At 44.3% G+C, this 20064-nt stretch overlaps 2 protein-coding genes and 1 long non-coding RNA gene across 3 annotated transcripts; 1 reads left to right on the top strand and 2 right to left on the bottom strand.

The window, feature by feature from the left end:
* Positions 1–1180: 1180 nt before the first annotated feature.
* On the bottom strand, positions 1181–8227 carry LOC119161526 (uncharacterized). Its single transcript, XR_012887133.1, has 4 exons — positions 7787–8227; positions 7487–7700; positions 6855–7049; positions 1181–6796 (listed from the first exon to the last, which is right to left on the bottom strand). It is a non-coding gene; the product is annotated as an uncharacterized LOC119161526 (long non-coding RNA).
* A 211-nt stretch (positions 8228–8438) lies between these two features.
* Positions 8439–14842, top strand: LOC119161527 (uncharacterized). The gene is made up of 8 exons (XM_037414049.2): positions 8439–8767; positions 9449–9561; positions 9648–9870; positions 10873–11057; positions 11505–11643; positions 11713–11787; positions 14419–14539; positions 14739–14842. Exons 1-8 carry the CDS (start codon positions 8590–8592, stop codon positions 14752–14754), a joined length of 1050 nt encoding a protein of 349 aa, XP_037269946.1. The 5' UTR covers positions 8439–8589; the 3' UTR covers positions 14755–14842.
* Positions 14843–16521: 1679 nt separating this feature from the next.
* LOC119169318 (uncharacterized) lies at positions 16522–19648 on the bottom strand. The gene has a single exon (XM_037420430.2). It carries the CDS (start codon positions 19456–19458, stop codon positions 17176–17178), a length of 2283 nt encoding a protein of 760 aa, XP_037276327.2. The 5' UTR covers positions 19459–19648; the 3' UTR covers positions 16522–17175.
* Between the last annotated feature and the right edge of the window lie 416 nt (positions 19649–20064).

A 20064-nucleotide genomic window follows, 5' to 3' on the forward strand; every position in this document is an offset into this window, starting at 1 on the left:
AATCTCCAATTGGGCCATTTGGAACAATTGGAATTGCCAATTGGTCCACTAGGATCAAATGGTATAACCAAGAAGACCAATTGGAATTTTCAAATGGTTTGCCTACTTCCAATTGGGTCATTTGGATTGCCAATTGGATATGCTCACTCCCAATTGGGCCAAATGGGATTTGCAACAGGGCCAACTGAAAAAAAATGAATTGCCAAATGGTTCAATTGGATTTGTTCACTTGCATTTGGGTCAAATGAAATTTCCATTTCTAACTCAGCCATGTGAAACAATTTAATTGAAAATGGTTCAAGTGGGTTTACTCATTTCCAAGTGGACCAAATGGGCTTTTTTTCAACTAGGCCATTTGAATAATGTGCAAATGCCAAATGGTTCAATCAAAAATGGTTGCTTTTAGTTGGGCCATAAGCTTCCCTTGGAAATTCGCATGCACAGTTTGGTCAGAAACTTGGAGTCGCTTTGAACTGTTCCGTTCATTTACTTGCAAAATGTTAAAAAATTCCAAGGGTCTATTATACCACTGCTAAGATGACCTGAAAGTGCTAATTATTAATGTTGTTTTAAGGACATATGTCAGAATCCATCGAACCGTTCGGCTTTTATCTCATTTTGTGCTTGTCAAGTCTCTTTTAGCATATATTGTACAACTTTTTGGCCCACCACACAATCTACTAGGTTTTTAGTCAGTCCGTTGAGCGCCCCTTCGGCATTTTAGTTCTTCGTGGGCACTAGCAGGCCAAATGACACTAATGGCATTTTTTAAAAGTTTTGAAAGCCACGTAAGTTCCGCAAAGACAAACTAAGTTACACAGCTCATGTGCATGGAGCTACTCTTGCGAAAAACAGCATTATATCCTTTTGTCATGCATGCACTACAGGGAACTTTATTCACAGCTTTGCGTGCCTCGGGATAGTGAGAGCAGTGCAAAAATGTTTTTGCTTGAATGTGATTACAGCTAGTTTTATTCAAGGACACTACAATAGATTAGACCTTTTTTCTGAAAAAATGTTTCTTGGTACAATTATTGCAAACATAAGGCAGTTACATCAATCTAAATGGTACAGCTGAAAATAGAGCAGTGCAAATTTTTGGCATATAACACCGAATTAATATTCAAAGGCCATAAGCAGTGGAGGCAGTTTCAGGCATGTATATAACAAAAGCACACAATCAGGTCACACAAACGTTTATTAGTACAAAAAGTACAACAAAAGTAAGCAGCAGACACTCCCTTTGTATCTATCTTGGTGCATTTTTTTCACAACACTTGCAATACAACATCAAGGTTCCAGAGCAATGAAACTCAATCACCAATACTAGTAAGGTGTTGTCGGCAAAATCATTTTTCACTGAACTTCAAGCAGTAGCAATTGTATGCCAGAACAACAAGAGAATTAAAACAGTCCTCCCTATAAAAATACGAATGAACATAACACAAAAATTTTCATTCAATTACTGCAGTTTAAACCTGAGCCCCCATGCTTTTAAACAAATGCCTTAAAGGGGTACTGACACAAAAACATTGGCCTCGCATTTTTCAGCTGCAATGTGTTGCTGGGGGCCTGTTAGTCATGACACGACACATAATTTGCTGCAGCACGGGACAGATAATTACAGGCCCCTGACAATTGACCACTTTCAGTATCAGTTTGAAAGAGCTCCAAAAAACGAGAAGCCACCAGGGGCAACTATCGCTACCTAGAGTATGCAGCTCTTGATCAAGTCAGCACAAAGAACTGTGACACACTTCTGTACAGTCCACATCAAGAATTACTTTCGAATAGTAAACCTGACTGCAATGTCGCCAAACACAAAACTTTCAAAGCGTGTGCCACAGCGAAGCACTCCCAAGCAGCCGCCAAGAAGTATAGACTCCGATAACAAACGCAACAAAAAAGGCAGCTATGATGTCATCATAACTTGTTTTATTGACTGCAGCATGGTGACTGAAGGGAAGTAGGGGGTCTTCAAAGGTTTCCCTTCGAGGGTGTCAGTGGCAAGATGCAAACTTCCAAAATCGATTTAAAATACCTTCCAACCTATATTTGCAGTTGATATTTTGCAGATGATATACAAATGCTCACGGGAATCGACCTTGCAGGCTGTCTCAGCCACAAAATTTTGTCAGGACCCCTTTAACCAGTGGGCTACAAACCCATTTTTCTTTCCTTGATTATGGTATTTAATAAAATGCATATTAAAAAAAATAGCACATACAATATGATAGTTGCAATGTTGCAATAACATAGCGACAATGAGCAGTGCTGAAATCATAATTTTACCGAACTTCAAGCACTAGCAATTATATGCAAGGACAAGAAGAAAAGAGTATATGTCACTTTGTGACTTAGGACAATCATAAAAATACAAATGAAAAAAACAACAACAAATTTTCACTCTATTAGTGCGATTTAAACCCGAGTCCCTATGCTCCCTAAGCAAATGTCTTAACTTCCTTGATTATGGCATTTCATAAAATGCACATTGAAAAAAGAATATACAACATATAATACAACAGTTACAATGACGCAATCACATAGTGACAATTAGCATACAAGCCCTTCTAAAGAAAAACTCGAATGCTCATATAATGTGCCACATACCAGTTAGGAGAGCTCTCGAGTTGTACAGAAAAAGTGGTAAGGATAAGCACTTCACCAAGATGGGATACCAGTTTTATCTAGTGTCAATTTAATCATAAATATCCTTAGCACATCTGAACCATATGAGCATGCCGAGTCCCCTCAGTGCAAAACAAATAGACCATTTTCAAGCAATCCCAGAGCCCTCGCAGGCATGGGAAGCACTATGGGAAAAGTGTGTACGTTGAATCGGTCAAACGCGCCAGCTGTTTTCGATCACCCGCTGCTCGTTGGTGCCGTGGGAGCACCGAACAAAAAAGAAAAATTAAGAGGCATCCCCAAATGTTGACTATTACATCCAAAATACTATACATGTCTGAACGCACCTGCATGTATATCTACACATTAAATGCTAAAGGAATGATACAGTCGGCACGCGAATGAATGATCACATGCCGATACATAAGTCAAAACGTGCTATCGTGAGCAGTGGGAGCTGGAACACCAAATCCATAATTATAAATGATTACTTGTTCAACGATTAACAATTAATTGTCCATGATCGGGTTTAACAAAACAGCAGAAAGGTTTTACAGTGTTTAGGTACAGTGATTATTTTATTTTAATTCACAAGTGCTCACTTCTTTGCACTGTGCAAAGAAGTGAGCACATTCTAAATGCGTTTAAAAAGGAACGGAACTAGAATTTATTTGTGAGGTTCCTTGCTATGATAATTTGCTGTTTCTTGGTACCTGATTTTAGGTTGCACGACTGGTTCATCGAAACCAGTGTCTTAATTTCATGTCAGAGCATTCGAATATTGCTAAACGAGGTATTGTAACGTCATGCTACACACGGCATCAAAAAAAAAAACTTGCTCACATAAAATGAGCAGTAGTTTCCAGCTACAAATCGATTGCCTCAAAGAGGCAGGGGATCCTGTGCATTGTTGCATCTGTCTGCAAAAATTGGTTGGCAAGGCTAAGAAAGATAAATATGGATGTACTTTGCCCGTGAATAATGAAGAAGCTACAAATATTTGAATTAATTGATATATGTAAGAGAATTTGTATCCCCTTTTTTGTCCTGCTTTTTATTTGCTCTAGTACAATCCCAACTTGTAGTTATAGTGCCAATGAAGGTTAGTAGACACGTATCGTTCGTTACACATATGGTGGAAGCCCCGCCGCGGTGGTCTAGTGGCTAAGGTACTCTGCTGCTGACCCGCAGGTCGCGGGTTCGATTCCCGGCTGCGGCGGCTGCATTTCCGATGGAGGCGGAAATGTTGTAGGCCCGTGTGCTCAGATTTGGGTGCACGTTAAAGAACCCCAGGTGGTCGACATTTCCAAAGCCCTCCACTACGGCGTCTCTCATAATCATATCGTGGTTTTGGGACGTTAAACCCCACAAATCAAATCATCACATATGGTGCAAGCAACACACACGGCCGTTCAGTGATTGTATCTTATTTTATTAAATGCGGACTATACTTTCTATAGAACTCTTCAAAATCAGAACCTCACATTCTACTCGTAGACAGTGTCAGTGGACATTGGTTCCAAATGTAGGACTGCTCGAGCGTTTCATAGGCAACAGAGTGTATCTATTTTATTTCATTTTTTGCCATAAAGGAAAACAAAAGGGGGATGACACTTCTGAGCCACTTAAAAAATCCTATAGTGAGACTGATGGAAATAGTCGAGAAGCCCTCGCAGCTGAACACTGAAGTTCGCAATTGAATTACGCAGTAATATGTTGCACCTAGCCAAATTCAAGGTCTCTAAGAAGTCCTGGAATGACGCAAGCGGTAAAGCGTGAGGCCCGCATACTTCTTGCCGTTGGCTGCTCTGGCATACCAACTTTACCCGTGAGTGCTTCCGCACTTGTTAGTGGCGATGGTGTGCTTGAAAATGGTCTATTAGAATTGCACACCAGATTTGAAAATTTACATTGTGAACGAGCTAGGCACGGGTGAAATGAATATGTTCGGGCCTACTTGCATGTGTGCACAAACACTGAAAATTTCTGATGCTGATACAAGAGTTGTTGTTGCTGCTTCTCTTTGAACCTTCACCAAATGTTCCATCACTAAGGTGCTATATTTTACTGCTGAGCAGTGGAGGCGCCTGGCTGCAATGTACACTTCGCCTTGTTTCATAAGAATTGTTTCTATAACCGCATATGATTGGTCAGCAAGGCGTACGACAGAACTGTTAGTCTTTTTTTTTGACGAGTAGTTATGGCTCGTGTATACTGTCCCTTTCATAAGCATACGGGTGTACTGCACAAGATCTGTAGAAGCATCACTTCTGTATGGGACACCCCTACCAAAAAGGCGAATGTCTTCAGCAACAACTGTCTTCTGTGTGGCTCTTTTGTCGAGCGACATACAGTAGTCAAGCACTCTCCTGTCTGTTGTTATGCTTGATAGCTTGTCGATCAAGTCCTCAACTTGATGTGCTCTACAAATTTGGTGTGGTACGCCATTTGCAGCTTTTACCATGGACTTTAATGCGCCATTGCCAGCTTCAAACGGGAATGCCGAATGCGCCCACAGTGGGCCCCAGTGCTTGACACTTTTTGCAATGTGCACAAGTTGATGTAGGTTAAATGTCATGCATTTTTTCCCATATATGGCTTCTGCCATGACGTGAAACTCCAAAAGGAGTTCTTCTGCTCGCTGAAAGTGTGACAAACTTATGTTACGTGACAGCAGAATGTGAAGCACCTCAACAAGGCAAGCCCAGTGACTGATGCAAGATTTATTCAAAATTCCTTGCAGCACTGGCAGGCTGTAGAAGAGCACCCAATTCTCAAACTCCTTGGCCTTCCACCACTTTCTTTCTTTTGTTGCTCTTGGCAACCGGCGCACTTCTCTAGGAGGAGCCAGTGCTGTCAGCCTTTCATCAATCGTTCTTTGATGCTTCCCAATATAGAAATCACACTGTGCATCAGCCATCCACATCTCTAAAAACTGCCTCGCCACTCCCAACAAAATACTATGCATATAATCGGGGACAAAACCCCAGACTATATCAAAATGTGGCAAGTTTAGAAGTGGAGAAACTGTCTTCACTCCTCTTTCAGAATGATCCTGTTGCAATGCAGTTTCTGCATCTTCCATAATTTCTTGTTCAGAACGCTCTGGTGGCTCATTCTTCTCTACTGGGTACCTGGTAGTGCCTGCAATGCGTTCCCCCTTTTGCAGACACCAGTTACACCCATAGTATGCATTAAATTGCATGACCCCTTGCATGGGGGCTCTTGCCACTGAATCAACTGCACAGCAAATGCAATAAGCCTTGAACAGCTTCGGCTGTCCTTCATGATCAAGAACAAAGCCATTCTGTGCCAAACCTTCCATTTTCTCTACAAACACATCAAGAAAAATGCTCATATCTGGCTTTTTCTTTCCAAACCAAAGAGCAGCCAACACAAGTTTGTCCCCTCTTTGCATAATGGGCACCTCATTCACCAGTAGCTGTATAGGCCAAATTGAAGTGTTGCTGGATGAAAATAGTGGTGTGCCATCTGCATTTAATGTAAAGCTAATCCTGTGCCCTTCGTCTACTGTAGCAGAAACAAATTTGCGATATAATTCTCCATCACAAATATCAGAAAGGTTACTGCTTTGACTTAAGGGCTTTGTCAGGTCAAGAAAGCTGCAATTCTTTAAAACCTTTCGAAGTTGAGAGGGGACATCCAATAGGACAAAAAATGATTCGCTGTTTACTGAGGAAGCTAGAGCCCAGCCACATTTTTGACAATGACTCGACTGAGCATAGGATTGTGCGACCTCGTGCACTGTCGAACATTTACCACAAATGAAATGAAAACTCATCTCGGTGCCATGCTCTGAAAAAAGCTTGCCAAGCTGGTATCGTGAATGTGGCAGAACAGGTCGTTCAAAAAACATGTTGACCATTTCAATCAAACTCACCATTGCTGTAAAAGACAAATTACTTTTTATGGCATGTTTAAATATCATCAAAAGCATCTCGCCTTTTGAAACGACAATCTTTTCATTCAGGACCTCCTGAAACAAATCTCCAAGTTGTGTCCTGTTTGTGTCGGCATCGGTTGACAAGTTTCCATTGAAAGGTCCCTCACTGTCTATGCCATCAGCCACATCACACACTTCACTGTTACATTCAGATAGAAACACGCCCCGAGTCACGCTGTCCACAGTATCATGTTGAGTGCCCTGCAGAAAAAATTCATTGTAAGGTTTACATGAATACAATTATTATGTGGAAGCATACCATTGTTGTAGGGTCAGTTGTGTCATCACAACTGCCAAAATCTGTGTTGTCATCATCACTGATGAAATGATTTGCACCACATGGATCATACACAGTGGCGGCACAGTCTCCACTGTAATCACCTCCATCATCTATATCTTGCAGATCTCTCTGTCGTTCACTTCGATCACCCGGAATGGCTGGCTGCGGAGATGTCTAGACAAAAAAAAAAATGCATTTAGATAAATCATAAAAATAAATAGCAAAGAATATACTAAAAACATATTTGTCTCTTGCAAATTTTTACACGACTAAAGGATATATACTGTAACTCTCTGTAAAACAAATGTTGCGCCCCCCCCCCCCCGCGCGTGCTTCTTTTTCTTTTATGAAAACCAGCTCCAAGAAAAGGACCCAAGATTTCAATCGTAACGTTGTGGTAAATGAGGCTCAACAGTTTCTCTAATTAAATTTAACTGTGCCTCTTAATTAAATTGAGCACGCATTCTCGAAATCATTAAGCCAATGCTTTAGGAAATTATGTTTGTAGGTGCACTTTCCAGCACGCGTGCACGCACCAACACAAACGTACGTACTTGTTACATTCAACGCACTGCGTACAATATTTGAGACGAAGGCATCCATCTACGTACCAGCGTTCTAGAACATAGGCTGCTCGCTCCATCGGAATCGCTGCCCATCGTCGTCATTATTCGCATGCTGCACAGCACTGTCCGCCGCCAACACCGCAGCGGCCATCGATGTCGCATTTTGCGGTACCGTGTACTCCGCTTGACCGACGGGCGGCCGCGAATCCAGCGGACCTTCATCCGAACTTTTATTGTGTGAGCCATCCTTTATGGATTCCTGCGCGGCAAGATTATTGAGATTTAACAAGGACATTTTTTGCCGATAATCTGATAGAGTCGAGACAATTAAAGAAGTTTACTTACAGTTTTAGCGAGCCGCAGCCTAGCTGATGAGTCTGTTGATCTGGGCACACTGCATACACTGCTTGGATTCAGATACTTTTTATACCTTCCGCGCTTTTTCCGTTTCTTCTGCGGTTCCATCTTGCTAATATGTGGCGGTGACCGCTATGCGCTCGTCTATGTGTAAAACTTGAATGCGCTCTGACCACCACTTGCTCTACACGCTAGATTGACCGACCCACAGAACACTTGCCAGAACACCGACCCACGCCACAGAACGACCACGCTACCACAGTCCTGCGGCCGCAAACATACCAAACATACGTTTGTTTACAATAGCTCACCGCAAGTGGTCAGTGAACGCAACCTAAAAAAGAAAACGTTTTTTTCTTGGCATTTATCACGTCACAAAAGCCGAAAAAAATTGTTTTCGACGTCTGCCGCGCTCACGGAGGCCTCCATGGCCGCGCTGCTGCGTGCAACGAGCCAACAAGCTCAACAATGGCCTCAAAATTGGCGTAACTTTTTTATTTATGGGGGATTTGAATGCCAAATAATAAGTTTATCAAACTATTTTTCAACAGCAATAACATTTTATTTTAGCATCAGTGTCAGTGTCTAACTTATTTTGCTTTTTTAGTTCTAGCTGGGCGCCATCCTTGTCACTTCAGGACGGCCTAACTAGCATCAACATCAATGAGCTTGCAGCAGCTTTTCGGAAAAAAACGTGGTAATGGTGGCATCGTACTGCTCGAGAACGTGTGTAGTGTGTTCTGTGTGTTGTGCGTGATTGTCTGCGGTGTTGGAATCGGAACGTTGCAGCGATGATTACTCACGCTTACGTTCGATACCAGGACGACAAACATTTGGCAATCGTGCCAGTGGAAGACATAAAAAATTTCAATCCGAATGAGGATTATTCGACAGCCTTCTTTATGGTCAAATGGACCGATTCCACCGGCACATGTGCCTACTACCGCGCAAGAATTTTGCGGGTTGGAGGTAAGTTTGTGCATTTTTAAGGCTGCATTGAATTAGTTCGATTGTTTCGTGCTCCACGCAGCAACGATGTGACGTGCGATAAATCGATCGTGTATACGTCAGTGCAGGGCGATTTTCATCGAAGTTCGTGCAATTCGGCAAAATTAAAATTACGTGCCCCGTTTAATGTAGGGGGCTAGAACAGGCAGATGCATGAAAAAACGTAAGTGAGCTAGGCGCTCTAGGTTTCTTTGAACGCACAAATTGTAGAACTTCCTAATTATATTTGCGTACACTCACGTGTACACCCACTCTTTGTCATATACCCAGGTAAATATGGCGTGCACTGTGGTCATTTATGTGATCAAACGACATCAAGCATTTAATTGATTCAGATATATAGCCATTAAATTCGAATGTACACGCGAAATTATGTGCACACATGAATATATTTCTTGATGGTTCACCAATCTTTTAGTTTGCCTTTTCAAACACGTGAGCTTGTGTCATTTGCTTATGTAAAGAGCTTTAACCTTTATATGTATGTATCACAATCTGTTGAGACAGATACGTTTTTCTAGGTTAACATTTCTTGCTACAATCATATTGCTCTCTTGGGCCATGTTGCTTTTATGGTAGTCTTCAGTTACACCGTTTTTCTAGCTTACGACTTGTACTGTAATAGAATGTTGTGTATTCCAGAGTCGGAACAAGACTTGAAGGAAATTGTGTCCCGAAAAAGGGTGCGGGTGAGGCCCCTAATTGAAGATTCTGATCAAGCCAGCGATGGCGACAGCAATGTTGCACCATCGAAGGTATGGTTCACCCTATATGTAATTGCTTGACCAAGCATAAAAGAAAATATTGCCCAGTATTTTATTGCTCATGTTTTATTTTTTAGGAACAAGACAAGCCCTCCGAGAGTAGGGAGCGGCTTTTAAAAATTCTACAAAAAAAGAAAAAAGCTGTGAAAGTCTCACCCTCACAGGAGGCTGAGCTGAATGAGCTCCAAAAAAAAGTTGCAGAAATGCAAAAAAAAATAGATGCTCAGAACGAGGAACTCGTAGAGCTTCGAGGGCTGAACAGAGATCTCCAAAAGGAGCTCCTAGTCAAGATCAGAGAAGGCAAGTCTAATTGGTATATTATATATGAAGTGGTGGCACACACTCTTGGTAGAAGGAATATTCTGTAAACAAGAGTGTAAGAATGATTTAGCAAGTTAAGTTCACGAGGATGCTTTGTTGGGCTAGTTGGTATTGCATCATTAAACTCTACTGCGCATATACACGGGGACGAAGAATGAACTCACGAGGCATATAGTGCTGAACTACAACTGATGCTTAATTTCTGATGGAGCAAAATTATATGGACGTAAATAGCCTATGACAGCACTCTTTGGCCAAGCATCATCAAAAAAGTTTTACAAAACAACACACCATTTTACACACTGCCTATGGCTTATCAGCGTTCAAAAATTCTATGTCCATTCTTAGGTGTCGTGGAAGGGGTCCTCACACCATTTTCTTTCCTGCGATTATATGGGTATAGCGCACCACCACAAGGACACAGAGACACACACTTAGCACTAACTTGCAACTACTGTTTCATTTGCGATCACACATGCTATTTATACAATAACAGTAGACCGGTAAAACCTGGAAAAGATCATGTTAAGATACAGCAGATCTTTTTATGTCCTTGTGGTGGTGCGCTATACCCATATAAATGATGAACCCCAACCAACTAGCCCGGCAATGCGCCTTAGCATCTTTCCTGCAATCAATTTCATACACTTCTGACAAGTGTCCTGAAAGCTTTGCTTCCACAACGCTCTTAAGAAATGAGGTAGAATTTCAGAACATTGATAAGCCATAGGCAGTGTGCAAGGTAAGTGTAGTTTGCTTACTTTATTCTTTGCTAGTGCTTGGACTAAGACTGCTGTTATTGGCATGTTTGGTACATATAGGTCGTTCCATCAAAAATGAATAATCAGATGTAGTTTAGCGCTATGTCTTGTGTCCTTCCTTCGTCCCCATCTATATGTAGCAAATGTACCTTCTAAGCGAATAACCATGTTCCAATGTTAGTTGGTTCACTTCAGTTTCTGATGTGCAATTTTCATGTAGGCTCCAGTAGATACAAAAGTGCAGAGCCTACTGCTCAGTCCCACAGCCCTGGCACCCCTCTGCCACACAGCATGGACATCACTCTTCCAGCAGTTAGCAGCACACCATCCCCCCCTTCATCACCCACCAGAGAGTGCCCACATTCTCCCTTGAAGGCGCAAGCTGGTGCATCAGGCGGTAGCTTGGTGAGATGTTTGAGACTCAGTTTTATTTTAGAAAAAGCTGTGCTTAGTGCCTACATAATGACAGCAATCATATAGTAACTACACTTGAAATCCTCAGCTCATAAGCCTGGCCTAGTTCTTTGACAGGTGTATGTTTTTCTTTGCAAGTGATCCGTTCACTTCCTCATGTTCCAGTTACAGCCCACAAACCATGGTGTATCATTGCCCTAGTGCACTGTAAACCACTAAGGCTTCAATGACTCAGCTGCAGTGTTTCTTCGTGAAATTTGAAGGAAAGCATGCATTAGTTTTATGTGATAAGCAAGAAGCTGTTGTTCAATTACATGCGTTTATTTGTGAACTTCACACAGAATAGTTCTGCTCAATTGAAAACCTTTATATATGGTACATTAAATTTAAGCATTGTGAATGGCACTCATGTGTTACTGCTGCTTTTATTTTCTGCAGGTTGACATTGGACAAGGGCTGCGAATTCCGCTGGAAACATGGCGTCGTGTGCAGGCTCGGGACAAAGATTCTTTGTTCATTAAGGATCTGCTGGTGACAATCTGGGATCCAGCTCAGCTACAAGGACGATCATTGCAAGGTAATTTCCAGTACTTTGAACTGCCAGTAATGCAGTGTTTAAAATTGCTTAATGTATAATGTTCTGCAGGCAAGCATTGTCCTCGTTTCCCAAATCGGCCGAGAAAGGATCCATTGACACCATGGAAGGTGTCTGTCATGCGAAGTGAGTATCAACATATATCCCATTTCGTCAGTGTGTGAGCTCATAAATGGTGTTCTAATGAAGCACCAATAACTAAGTTACCTCACTTTGCACAGTTTACAGTGCTGAAGTTCAACCAAGACCCAGTACTATGCACATATATTACAGCGAAAGCTGTTGTGAGATCACAACTCAGGTCTTGCGCGAACATAGCGAAAAAAACTAATGACACAGTGGGGCTCGAACTCTGGTCCACTGGGTGCCAGCCCAGTATTCTGCCACTGAGCCACGCCGGAGCTTGGGACTTGTTGGCAAACTTGCCTTAGGCAGGCTTGATGTCGAGAAAGCAATTGCGTTAATACGACTTATAAAGCGTTTTAAAACAGCGAAAGAACAAGCAGTTGTCGCACAATGTGAACAGCGTAGTAAGTGGGTCATCCAATGCTCCAACCCATTACAAAATCTTGTTTTTGTTGAGCTATTAACTGTGGCGCATACCCATTTTAGGCATAATTCCTCATCGTTGTCAGTCACTGCATAAATTGGCACAAAATTCCTTGCAAGTGTTTAGCGGATACCACGCTTCTCAGAAGAATGACGAAAAACAGCATAGCAAATGCTGGCCTACTACCCAAATAAATTTATTAATAATGACCTAGTGGGTATCAAGCAAGTGTGCTTGTACTAGTTACCAATGAGTGTTTCGAAAAGGCTCTGAAAGGTCGCTCTTCTAGCTTTCGCTGTGACTGTGCTGTGCCTTCCGCACAGATCTGGTGTTTTTATAGATACCTCTCCCTGTTTGCAAATAATGTGACGTCACTATGAGCACTGTGCCCACCATTCCTTCCTACGGCGCTGGGGCTGGTTGACAAGAAAGTTCCGCTAGCGGGATCTTTCTACATACTAGCAGGGCTGCATGTGTCTGCATTCGTCAGGCTGAAATTTTGGTGAATTGTTGTAGGCTGCCATAGATGGCAGCCATTAAAAAAACATTTTTCCTCTTCAAAAGCAAACGTATTCACGGTGACGGATGCTTTGAGAAATATTGTAATGGTATAGACCTAAATGTACCCAATTTTCGTTGCGACATGTGCATCGCAGTTTTAAACGAGGCACAGCATTGGCTGCAGCAAGGTTTTGAGCTGCTGTGCGAGAGGTTATGAAGAAAATTCTCACTCGTGCCGCAAAATTCTGACCGAAGATGAATGGGAAAAGAAACAAGAACAAACAAGAAAACACTTTGTCGTGTGTTCGGCTGAGGTTAACAAATCCTTGTGAAAATTAAAGCAAAGTTGTCAGCTACATTCCTCATACCCCTCTGAAAATTTATGCATTTTTAAACTCTTTAACTTAATTACATACGTTATCTTTTGCACAGTCACATCACTGCATCTGATGCATACAAGGTATTCGCATACTTACATTGTTCCCTTAAGACCTAACACACAAACTTCTAGTGTGCATCTTCACTTCATGAATATCGAGCAGTAAAGGTACTGAGTATATGTGAAACAAGAATCTCTGCCTTTTACATGAAGTCATATGAGGCCTCTGATAAAACGAGTTATACCTTTATTGGGTTTGTGTACTCGCTGGGGCGAAGCGTATATTTAGCTTTACCAGTGGTATCTTTCAGCCCGGTGATCATGCAATTTTTTTCCTGCACAGAGCGCAAATGCTGAGATGTACAGACTCGCAGATGACCGTGTCAAATGCATATTTACCTTCACTAAAATCTTGAATCAAGTTCTGTAGACAACCGGTCGCTGCCACCAGCCCAAAACAAGCGCCTATGTTTTTGCAAACAAGCCACATCGTTATTCACCCTGCACGTACCACACACAATCTTCTCAGGTTCACCTTTGCAGATGTCAAGATGAACCGATATTGTTGATGCCTTTTAACGTACACTACACTCCACAATAGAGTGCACATTTTCCAAGACGATGCCGCTTTTCCTCGCACAGGCCACCACGTGTGTTCACTTCTTCAAGATAAACAGCCAGCGTGGCAAATATTTCATCACGCAGTTTACCACACAGCTAGATGTTCACTGACATGTACTACAGCTGATGTCGCCATTGTAACATGAAGTTAGGCTTTGAAAAAAGAAAGTAAAGAAAAAACTTTCCCCAAACATCGCACGACCGTACTGCACTGAGGCACCAGAGGTAATGCTTCGCCAACCACACCTTCCACGTGCGCTAGCGACGTCGCACTGTGATGTACCCTGGTAGAGGTCTATTCTTCTGGGACATTTCTTAATAGTATCACTCATGATGTATGCAGTTTATGAGGCGAAAATACATAATGGTGAATTTCATAGATGGTTAACTGATATTACATTTAAAATCTGTTTTAAAAAAATTTCTCACGATAACTTCATGAATAGATTCATTAGTTCTATATTCTGCATTGTTTTTGTGTCATTTATATCCAAAATGCTTTGCTACCGAAGTAATAATGAGTGCTTTTGATATCTTTTCTGCTATGAGATGCCATTTTGACACCACTGAAGATGCTACCTAAAATTTTCATGTGCAGCTGCCTAAAAACAAAGCGTATTTTTTATTCTATAATGGATTCATTTAGCTTTATGTTAATAATTATACCTGTGTATCTTATATATGTTTAAATGCCTTTTTTTAACAGCCTGCTACAAGCGTCGCTTGGAAAAGCAAGGTTTCCCAGACAGTGCGGTCCAAACGCTCATGAAGCGAATGAACCATTATGTTGGAGAGAAAATCGCAGACATCGACAAGATGGCAAAGAGGTACACCAACCGCAATTTTGTTTTGCAATTTTTTTAACTTCAGTAGTAAACAAATTTTGGCTTGATAAGTTGGGGCTCTACTTCAATGTGTATTGAACCTAAAGTGCATTTAATTCCACTTTTCATTGTGAGCCACTTTTTTTTTAACTGTAATGAAACTAGCCTTCATGCAAATGCTGTTTGTTTATTGTTTCTGCAGGGTGCAGCGTGACTAACCAATGTGGCTGTAGCAAAGTGCTGGACCTGCATGGCAAGATACCGCATATTATGTTTGTAAATAAAAGATGTTCTGTTTTACAATAATTGCATTTTTGTCAAAGGTGTCTACATGCATTCATTAATCAATACGTCCTGTACCATTTGAGCCAATTGGCATATAAACAATTGGTCCAATTGGTTAGATGCCAATTGGTCATGCCATACTATACCATTTGAGCCAATTGGCATAAAACCAATTGATTCCATTTGTGAATTATACACAATTGGTCCAATTGGTGTTGGGCCAATTGGTGCACAACCAATTGGACCAATTGGTTCTATACCAATTGGTGTAAAACCAATTGGTGTAAAACCAATTGGTCCAATTGGCTCAATTGTGTACTAATTCACAATTGGAACCAATTGGACCAGGTGGAAATTTTCCAATTGGTTTCAATTGCTTTTTTTAACTGGGTAGAAATGGGTTAGAGCATTCGAGGACCCACTCGTTACGTGATTCGCATTGTGCGACACGTGGTTGTTCTTTTGCTTTTCTAAAACGCTTTACTACTCATGTTAACAATATCAAGCCTGCCTATGGTCAGTTTGCTACGTAATTTCAAGCACCGGCGTGTCTTTGTGTGAGAATATTGGGCTGGTACGCAGGGGACTGGGTTCGAATTTCATTGTGCCCTTCGTGTTTTGTTTTATTTACGGAGTTTTTAGGGGTGAAGCTCTCTAAGGCGTGGGTCTGTCTATCCTCCGTTGTCGTACGTAGCCACCAGTGGCACATACCCGCTCTACAGTTGGTAATCGCCACAGCGGATACGAGATGGTGGTACTTGGAGTGCTCACTAGATGGACGCACGGACGGACAGATAGACAGACAGACTAGCAGATGGACGAACGGAGCGGGTGTGTGCCACAGGGGATGCGAGATGGCGGTACTTGGAGTGTTCACTGGATGGACGCACGGACGGACGGGCAGATAGACGGACGCACGAACGGACGGACGGACGGATGGACGCTTCGTCCCACTCGTCATCATTCACTCCGTGGGTATTTTTTTTTCTTATTTGGTGCGATAGTGGTTACGGACACCGGCGGCGGCGGCGGACAACTACGGTGAGCACGCGACACATGTTGTGATCTCATAACAGCTTTCACTGGATAAAGAGAGGGAGAGAGAGAGAAGAAACTTTCCCAGGTCTTCGTATAGATAACTTACCAGCGAAGCTGTAATGTGCGACGGTGCTGTGTTTATCGCCAAGTTGGTTGGTTGGTTGGTTGACCCATTAACCTGGTTCCTGTGGTTCATACGTCATTTTCAGTGTACCGGTGGCAAACAGTGGGGAGTGCTCGATTTCGCTCACGTAGGGAGGACGAATTTCGGTTTCGCTACGTCAAATACAAATTCTTCGCAAGAAAATCAGCAGCTAGCATTGTGTTGGATGTCAATGCGTTCCCCCGTTATAAAGCGGCGGGGCTTTTTCACCGAAGACTGCGCACATCCAGAAGTGACGAACTCTGTTCGGAAGAAATATTCAGAAACGTGTTCGCACCTCGGCGATCACGGTCCGATCTACTTGTATAAATAGTTATGCCCCACTCAGGCTCCCGTGATATTGTATACATCGCCGAGAGTTAACGCAATTAATTTGCTGTTAATTTTACTTCAGTCGAAGCTACCGCAAGTGGTTCCCGCATTATTTTAAACCAACCACAAATGTCGGCCTAATGACAGCTTATCATCATTTAGTACAGTGAATGCAGCGGTAATTTATCAAAAATTGAAAGTATGTGTGCAAGCTACACAAGAGGATCAATTATACAAGCCAGCACGAAAAGCAATTTCCTTCTAAAGCTGAGGGTAGAGTTCCCTTTGTATGTGCGACATATTTGTATAGTCACTGATAGTTCTATAACAGAATTTGGATATATATTACATACGAATTGTTGCACGCCATGTATAGTTGGTTCAAACAAAAACGAAAAAAAAAACCGGCAGAACGAGCTGACAATTAAATCACGGCGAATCACTTTCATAAGTTAACAGTCCGTTCGTTTCAAGCATATAAGCGTCGTTACGCAATACATAATAAACCTTGATAGTTTCGTATTTAAGCTTGGGCGGTAAGCTATCGACAAAGAAGAAAAAAGAAAGCTCAATAAGGCGACATTTTGTCGCTTCGAAACAGATCGACACGTATTAAAAGGCGGTTTCACGACATAAACGAGCTTAGTGCGGAAAAGCCACACACATAGTCATCGGCGCTCGCCAAGCGCACTTGCTATAATATTCGGTGGGTTGATCTTATCTTCGAGCCTCGGTGCATTTTGTACGACAGGTAAACGTCTGCATAGTAAGCATACTGGATGGGAAATAGTGCACCCCATTTCGTAAGTGTCCAAGAGGGGCGCACTCCATCTGCGCATCCCTAGCGGAATCTTCCACCACCGCGAGGAGGAGGCCTCAGTGGATCTCCAGTATTTTCAGTGTAACGGTGCACGTCATCCCAGCGGGCGCGACGACTGACGCCACGAGTCGACGCTGCAGGCCGTTCCGAATCCCCGGGTTCTCGCACGGTGGAGGCCCTGAGCCTGTCCAGCGAGCCCACTCTACGCAGAACCGAGCTGGGCACCGGTCTTAGCCGGCTCCCGATCACGACGTCGTCGAGGAAGCTGCCTGAAGGGGCCGCCTCAGCACCGCGATCGGTGGCCATCCTCAGCTCGGCAAGCTCCCGCCGGAGACGGTCGTTGTAGCGGCGCTGTTCTTCGATTCTCTCGCGTCGCTGCCTCTCGAGACGCTCCCTGCGCTGCTCCTCGCGAATGCGTTCCTCGATGCGCAGCCGTTCTTGCTGGCGCAACCGCTCCTCTTCGAGCTCGCGTCGCCTTCGCTCCTCCTGGCGAGCCCGTTCCTCGCGCCGCAACCGCTCTTGCTGTCGCACGCGCTCCTCGCGCCGCAGCTTTTCTTCGCGCAGCTGCTTCTCTTCTAGGCGCAGCCTCTCTTCTTGTCGCACGCGCTGCTCGCGGCGGAGGAAGTCCTCCACGCTTATGGTCGGCGGCGGCTGACCACCGCCGAGCGAGAGCTGGCCCAAGAGGGCTTGCGCGCGGCACGTGGCGCAGCCGCCGGTAGCCGCGGGAAACGCCGTCGCAGAGTTTGCCTGAACAGCCCCTCCGTACGTTCCCATTGCAGCTGGTGGCATCGGGTAGGGCTGTGGAAAAGCCGCCGGCGCTGGGAACAACGGGGGCCTCTGGTAAGGTCCCTGTAGGTTTGGTTGATAGGCGTTGCAGTAGATGTCTTGCCCCTGCATACCCGGGGGATATACTTGTTGCGCGGAGTACGCGGGTGGAGTGGCTGGCGGAAAGGCATACGGATAGGGCATTTGGTCTGCAAACCGCACTCCTCCTTGTAAACCTCTGCCGGTGGTGTCGGTCATCTCGGTTCTTCGTTTGGAGAAGCGTGAGGCCGGCTTTGGACCGAGATTACGCACCTCGTACCATTCGTCTCCGGCAGGGCCTTCGTCACCACGGCGCAAGCGACGTCGCCATGTTTTGCTTTGTCCTTGAGCCGCCTTCATTCTCGACTCACCCATGTGGCTTGGCCAGCAGGATCCACAACAGGGGCATGTAGTTGTCTCCTTATCTTCGATGCCTTGGGCTGGTGGGAACGACTCGTCCGCTTCGCTGGTGGTAGTCCCACTTTTATTTTCTGCGTCAGTCTCGTCATCACGCCCTTTCTTGTCGCTAGTGGGTCTCGACCTGGGCTGCTCGCCGGCCTTGCGAACGCCCGGTTTACCGTACTTGCGCTTTTTAGTAGTGGAACGCGTCGTGCGACGCGTTATAAGTCCACCACGCCCTTGGCGCCAATCGTTAGGGTCGGGCTCTAGGACTTCCTCCGTCACCTCCTCGTAATAGTCCTCCGAACCCGTCGAGTACTTCTCTTCGTCGTCCAACGTTTCTTCGACAGCAGGCACGGGCTTCTTGTCTGGGCCTTTTTCTTCTGTCACCTGTTTTGCGGGACCTAAGTCTTTCGTAGACACCGGGGGCTCCTTAGGCTCCGTAGCGGTCTTCGTGACCGTCGTCAAAGCGTTTGCTTCACGCTCTTTGTGGTTTTCGGGCTCGCGAGTCTCGTCCGTCGCTTTTTCGGCTTTCCCTTTTCGTTCGTGAGCTACCGTAGAGGGCTCTTTTCTGTCTGACCTTCGGACCCTAGATTCACCTCTCGCACGATTCTGGAGGTTCTCACGGTAATACTTTTCGATAATCGAGCGCATTGGATCTCTCCTGGTCGCCGTCGGTTTGCGCGCTCTCTCCTTGCTCCTGTAAGGCGACCTTTCTTCGATGCCGGAGAGGTTTGTGTCGTAGTCGGGACTTCGTTCGCCACGCCGTCTTTCTGATGCGGGGGCCCTCTGACGGCTGTATCGCCTGGCCGGCCTCGACTCGGTACCTTCAGCCCTATAGCGAAGCTCCCTCAGATATGCCGTATCTCTAGTCCGTCCTCTGTCCCTGCCGCGCCTGTCCGAGGAGCTATCCGACGGGTGATCACCTTCCTCGGGAATGGTCCGAGTCTCTTCTACTTCAGCGTGTTGCTTAACGTCGGTTTCTCGCCTGTCTCTTCTTTCGGCGCCGGGGCCGTCTTCGTCGGCTTGTTTCTGATCGGCCTCTGCTTTCTCTTCGAGACCATCCTTATTACGGTATGCGCGATCCCTGCCACTAGCCATGCCTTCGATTGAGAAATGTAAAATCCGGCTTGGCTACCTTGTCTCTTGGGCGTTTTTCCTGCTCTCGGAGCACGGTGAGCCGGTCACGCCTCTTCGCTTCTAGTCTGTGCAGAGGTCCCGCTCACCCGTTCTTCGGAGTCGACCGAAGCATACCAAGTGCATTTCACGAAGCGCGGCTCCGAGCCAAAACAGCGGCCCTAGTCACAACGCGTGTTCTCGCGCAGAAATAACGCGCCACGTGCGTGCCCTCGATCTTCTTTCTATTTTACCGTCGTTTATCCACGCGGGTTCATTGGTTGGTTGGTTGGCCCTTATATGTGCACAATCCACCACGAGGGATCGGCCATGAAACGGATGGTACCTTTTCTTAAAAATGAATTGGTTTACCAGCCGAATATGTTCAGATAATGATGTTTTTTTAAAGAACAAATAGGTAAAACACGGATTAAAGGTAGGATAAATAAAGTAAAAGAAAGTTCAACAAGCTAGTAGGGTTGAAAATAAATTGAATTTATGTCTAAGCTTAACATTGTATTCGTTCTGTTTCTTTTAGGAAATCGCATACGGCTTCCAAACGTTCCTGTAGCTAAAGCCCTTTTCAGTTGC

The sequence above is a fragment of the Rhipicephalus microplus genome, chromosome 2 (assembly GCF_043290135.1).
Source record: "Rhipicephalus microplus isolate Deutch F79 chromosome 2, USDA_Rmic, whole genome shotgun sequence".
In the NCBI taxonomy this organism is placed as follows: domain Eukaryota; kingdom Metazoa; phylum Arthropoda; class Arachnida; order Ixodida; family Ixodidae; genus Rhipicephalus; species Rhipicephalus microplus.

Excerpts from the sequence above, each read along its gene's own strand:
- LOC119169318 (XM_037420430.2), bottom strand. The coding sequence starts at position 19,458 with ATGGCTAGTGGCAGGGATCGCGCATACCGTAATAAGGATGGTCTCGAA.
- LOC119161527 (XM_037414049.2), top strand. The coding sequence starts at position 8,590 with ATGATTACTCACGCTTACGTTCGATACCAGGACGACAAACATTTGGCA. Across the intron at positions 9,562-9,647 it reads GCAATGTTGCACCATCGAAG|GAACAAGACAAGCCCTCCGA; the intron begins GTATGGTTCACC and ends TTTATTTTTTAG. Across the intron at positions 9,871-10,872 it reads CCTAGTCAAGATCAGAGAAG|GCTCCAGTAGATACAAAAGT; the intron begins GCAAGTCTAATT and ends ATTTTCATGTAG.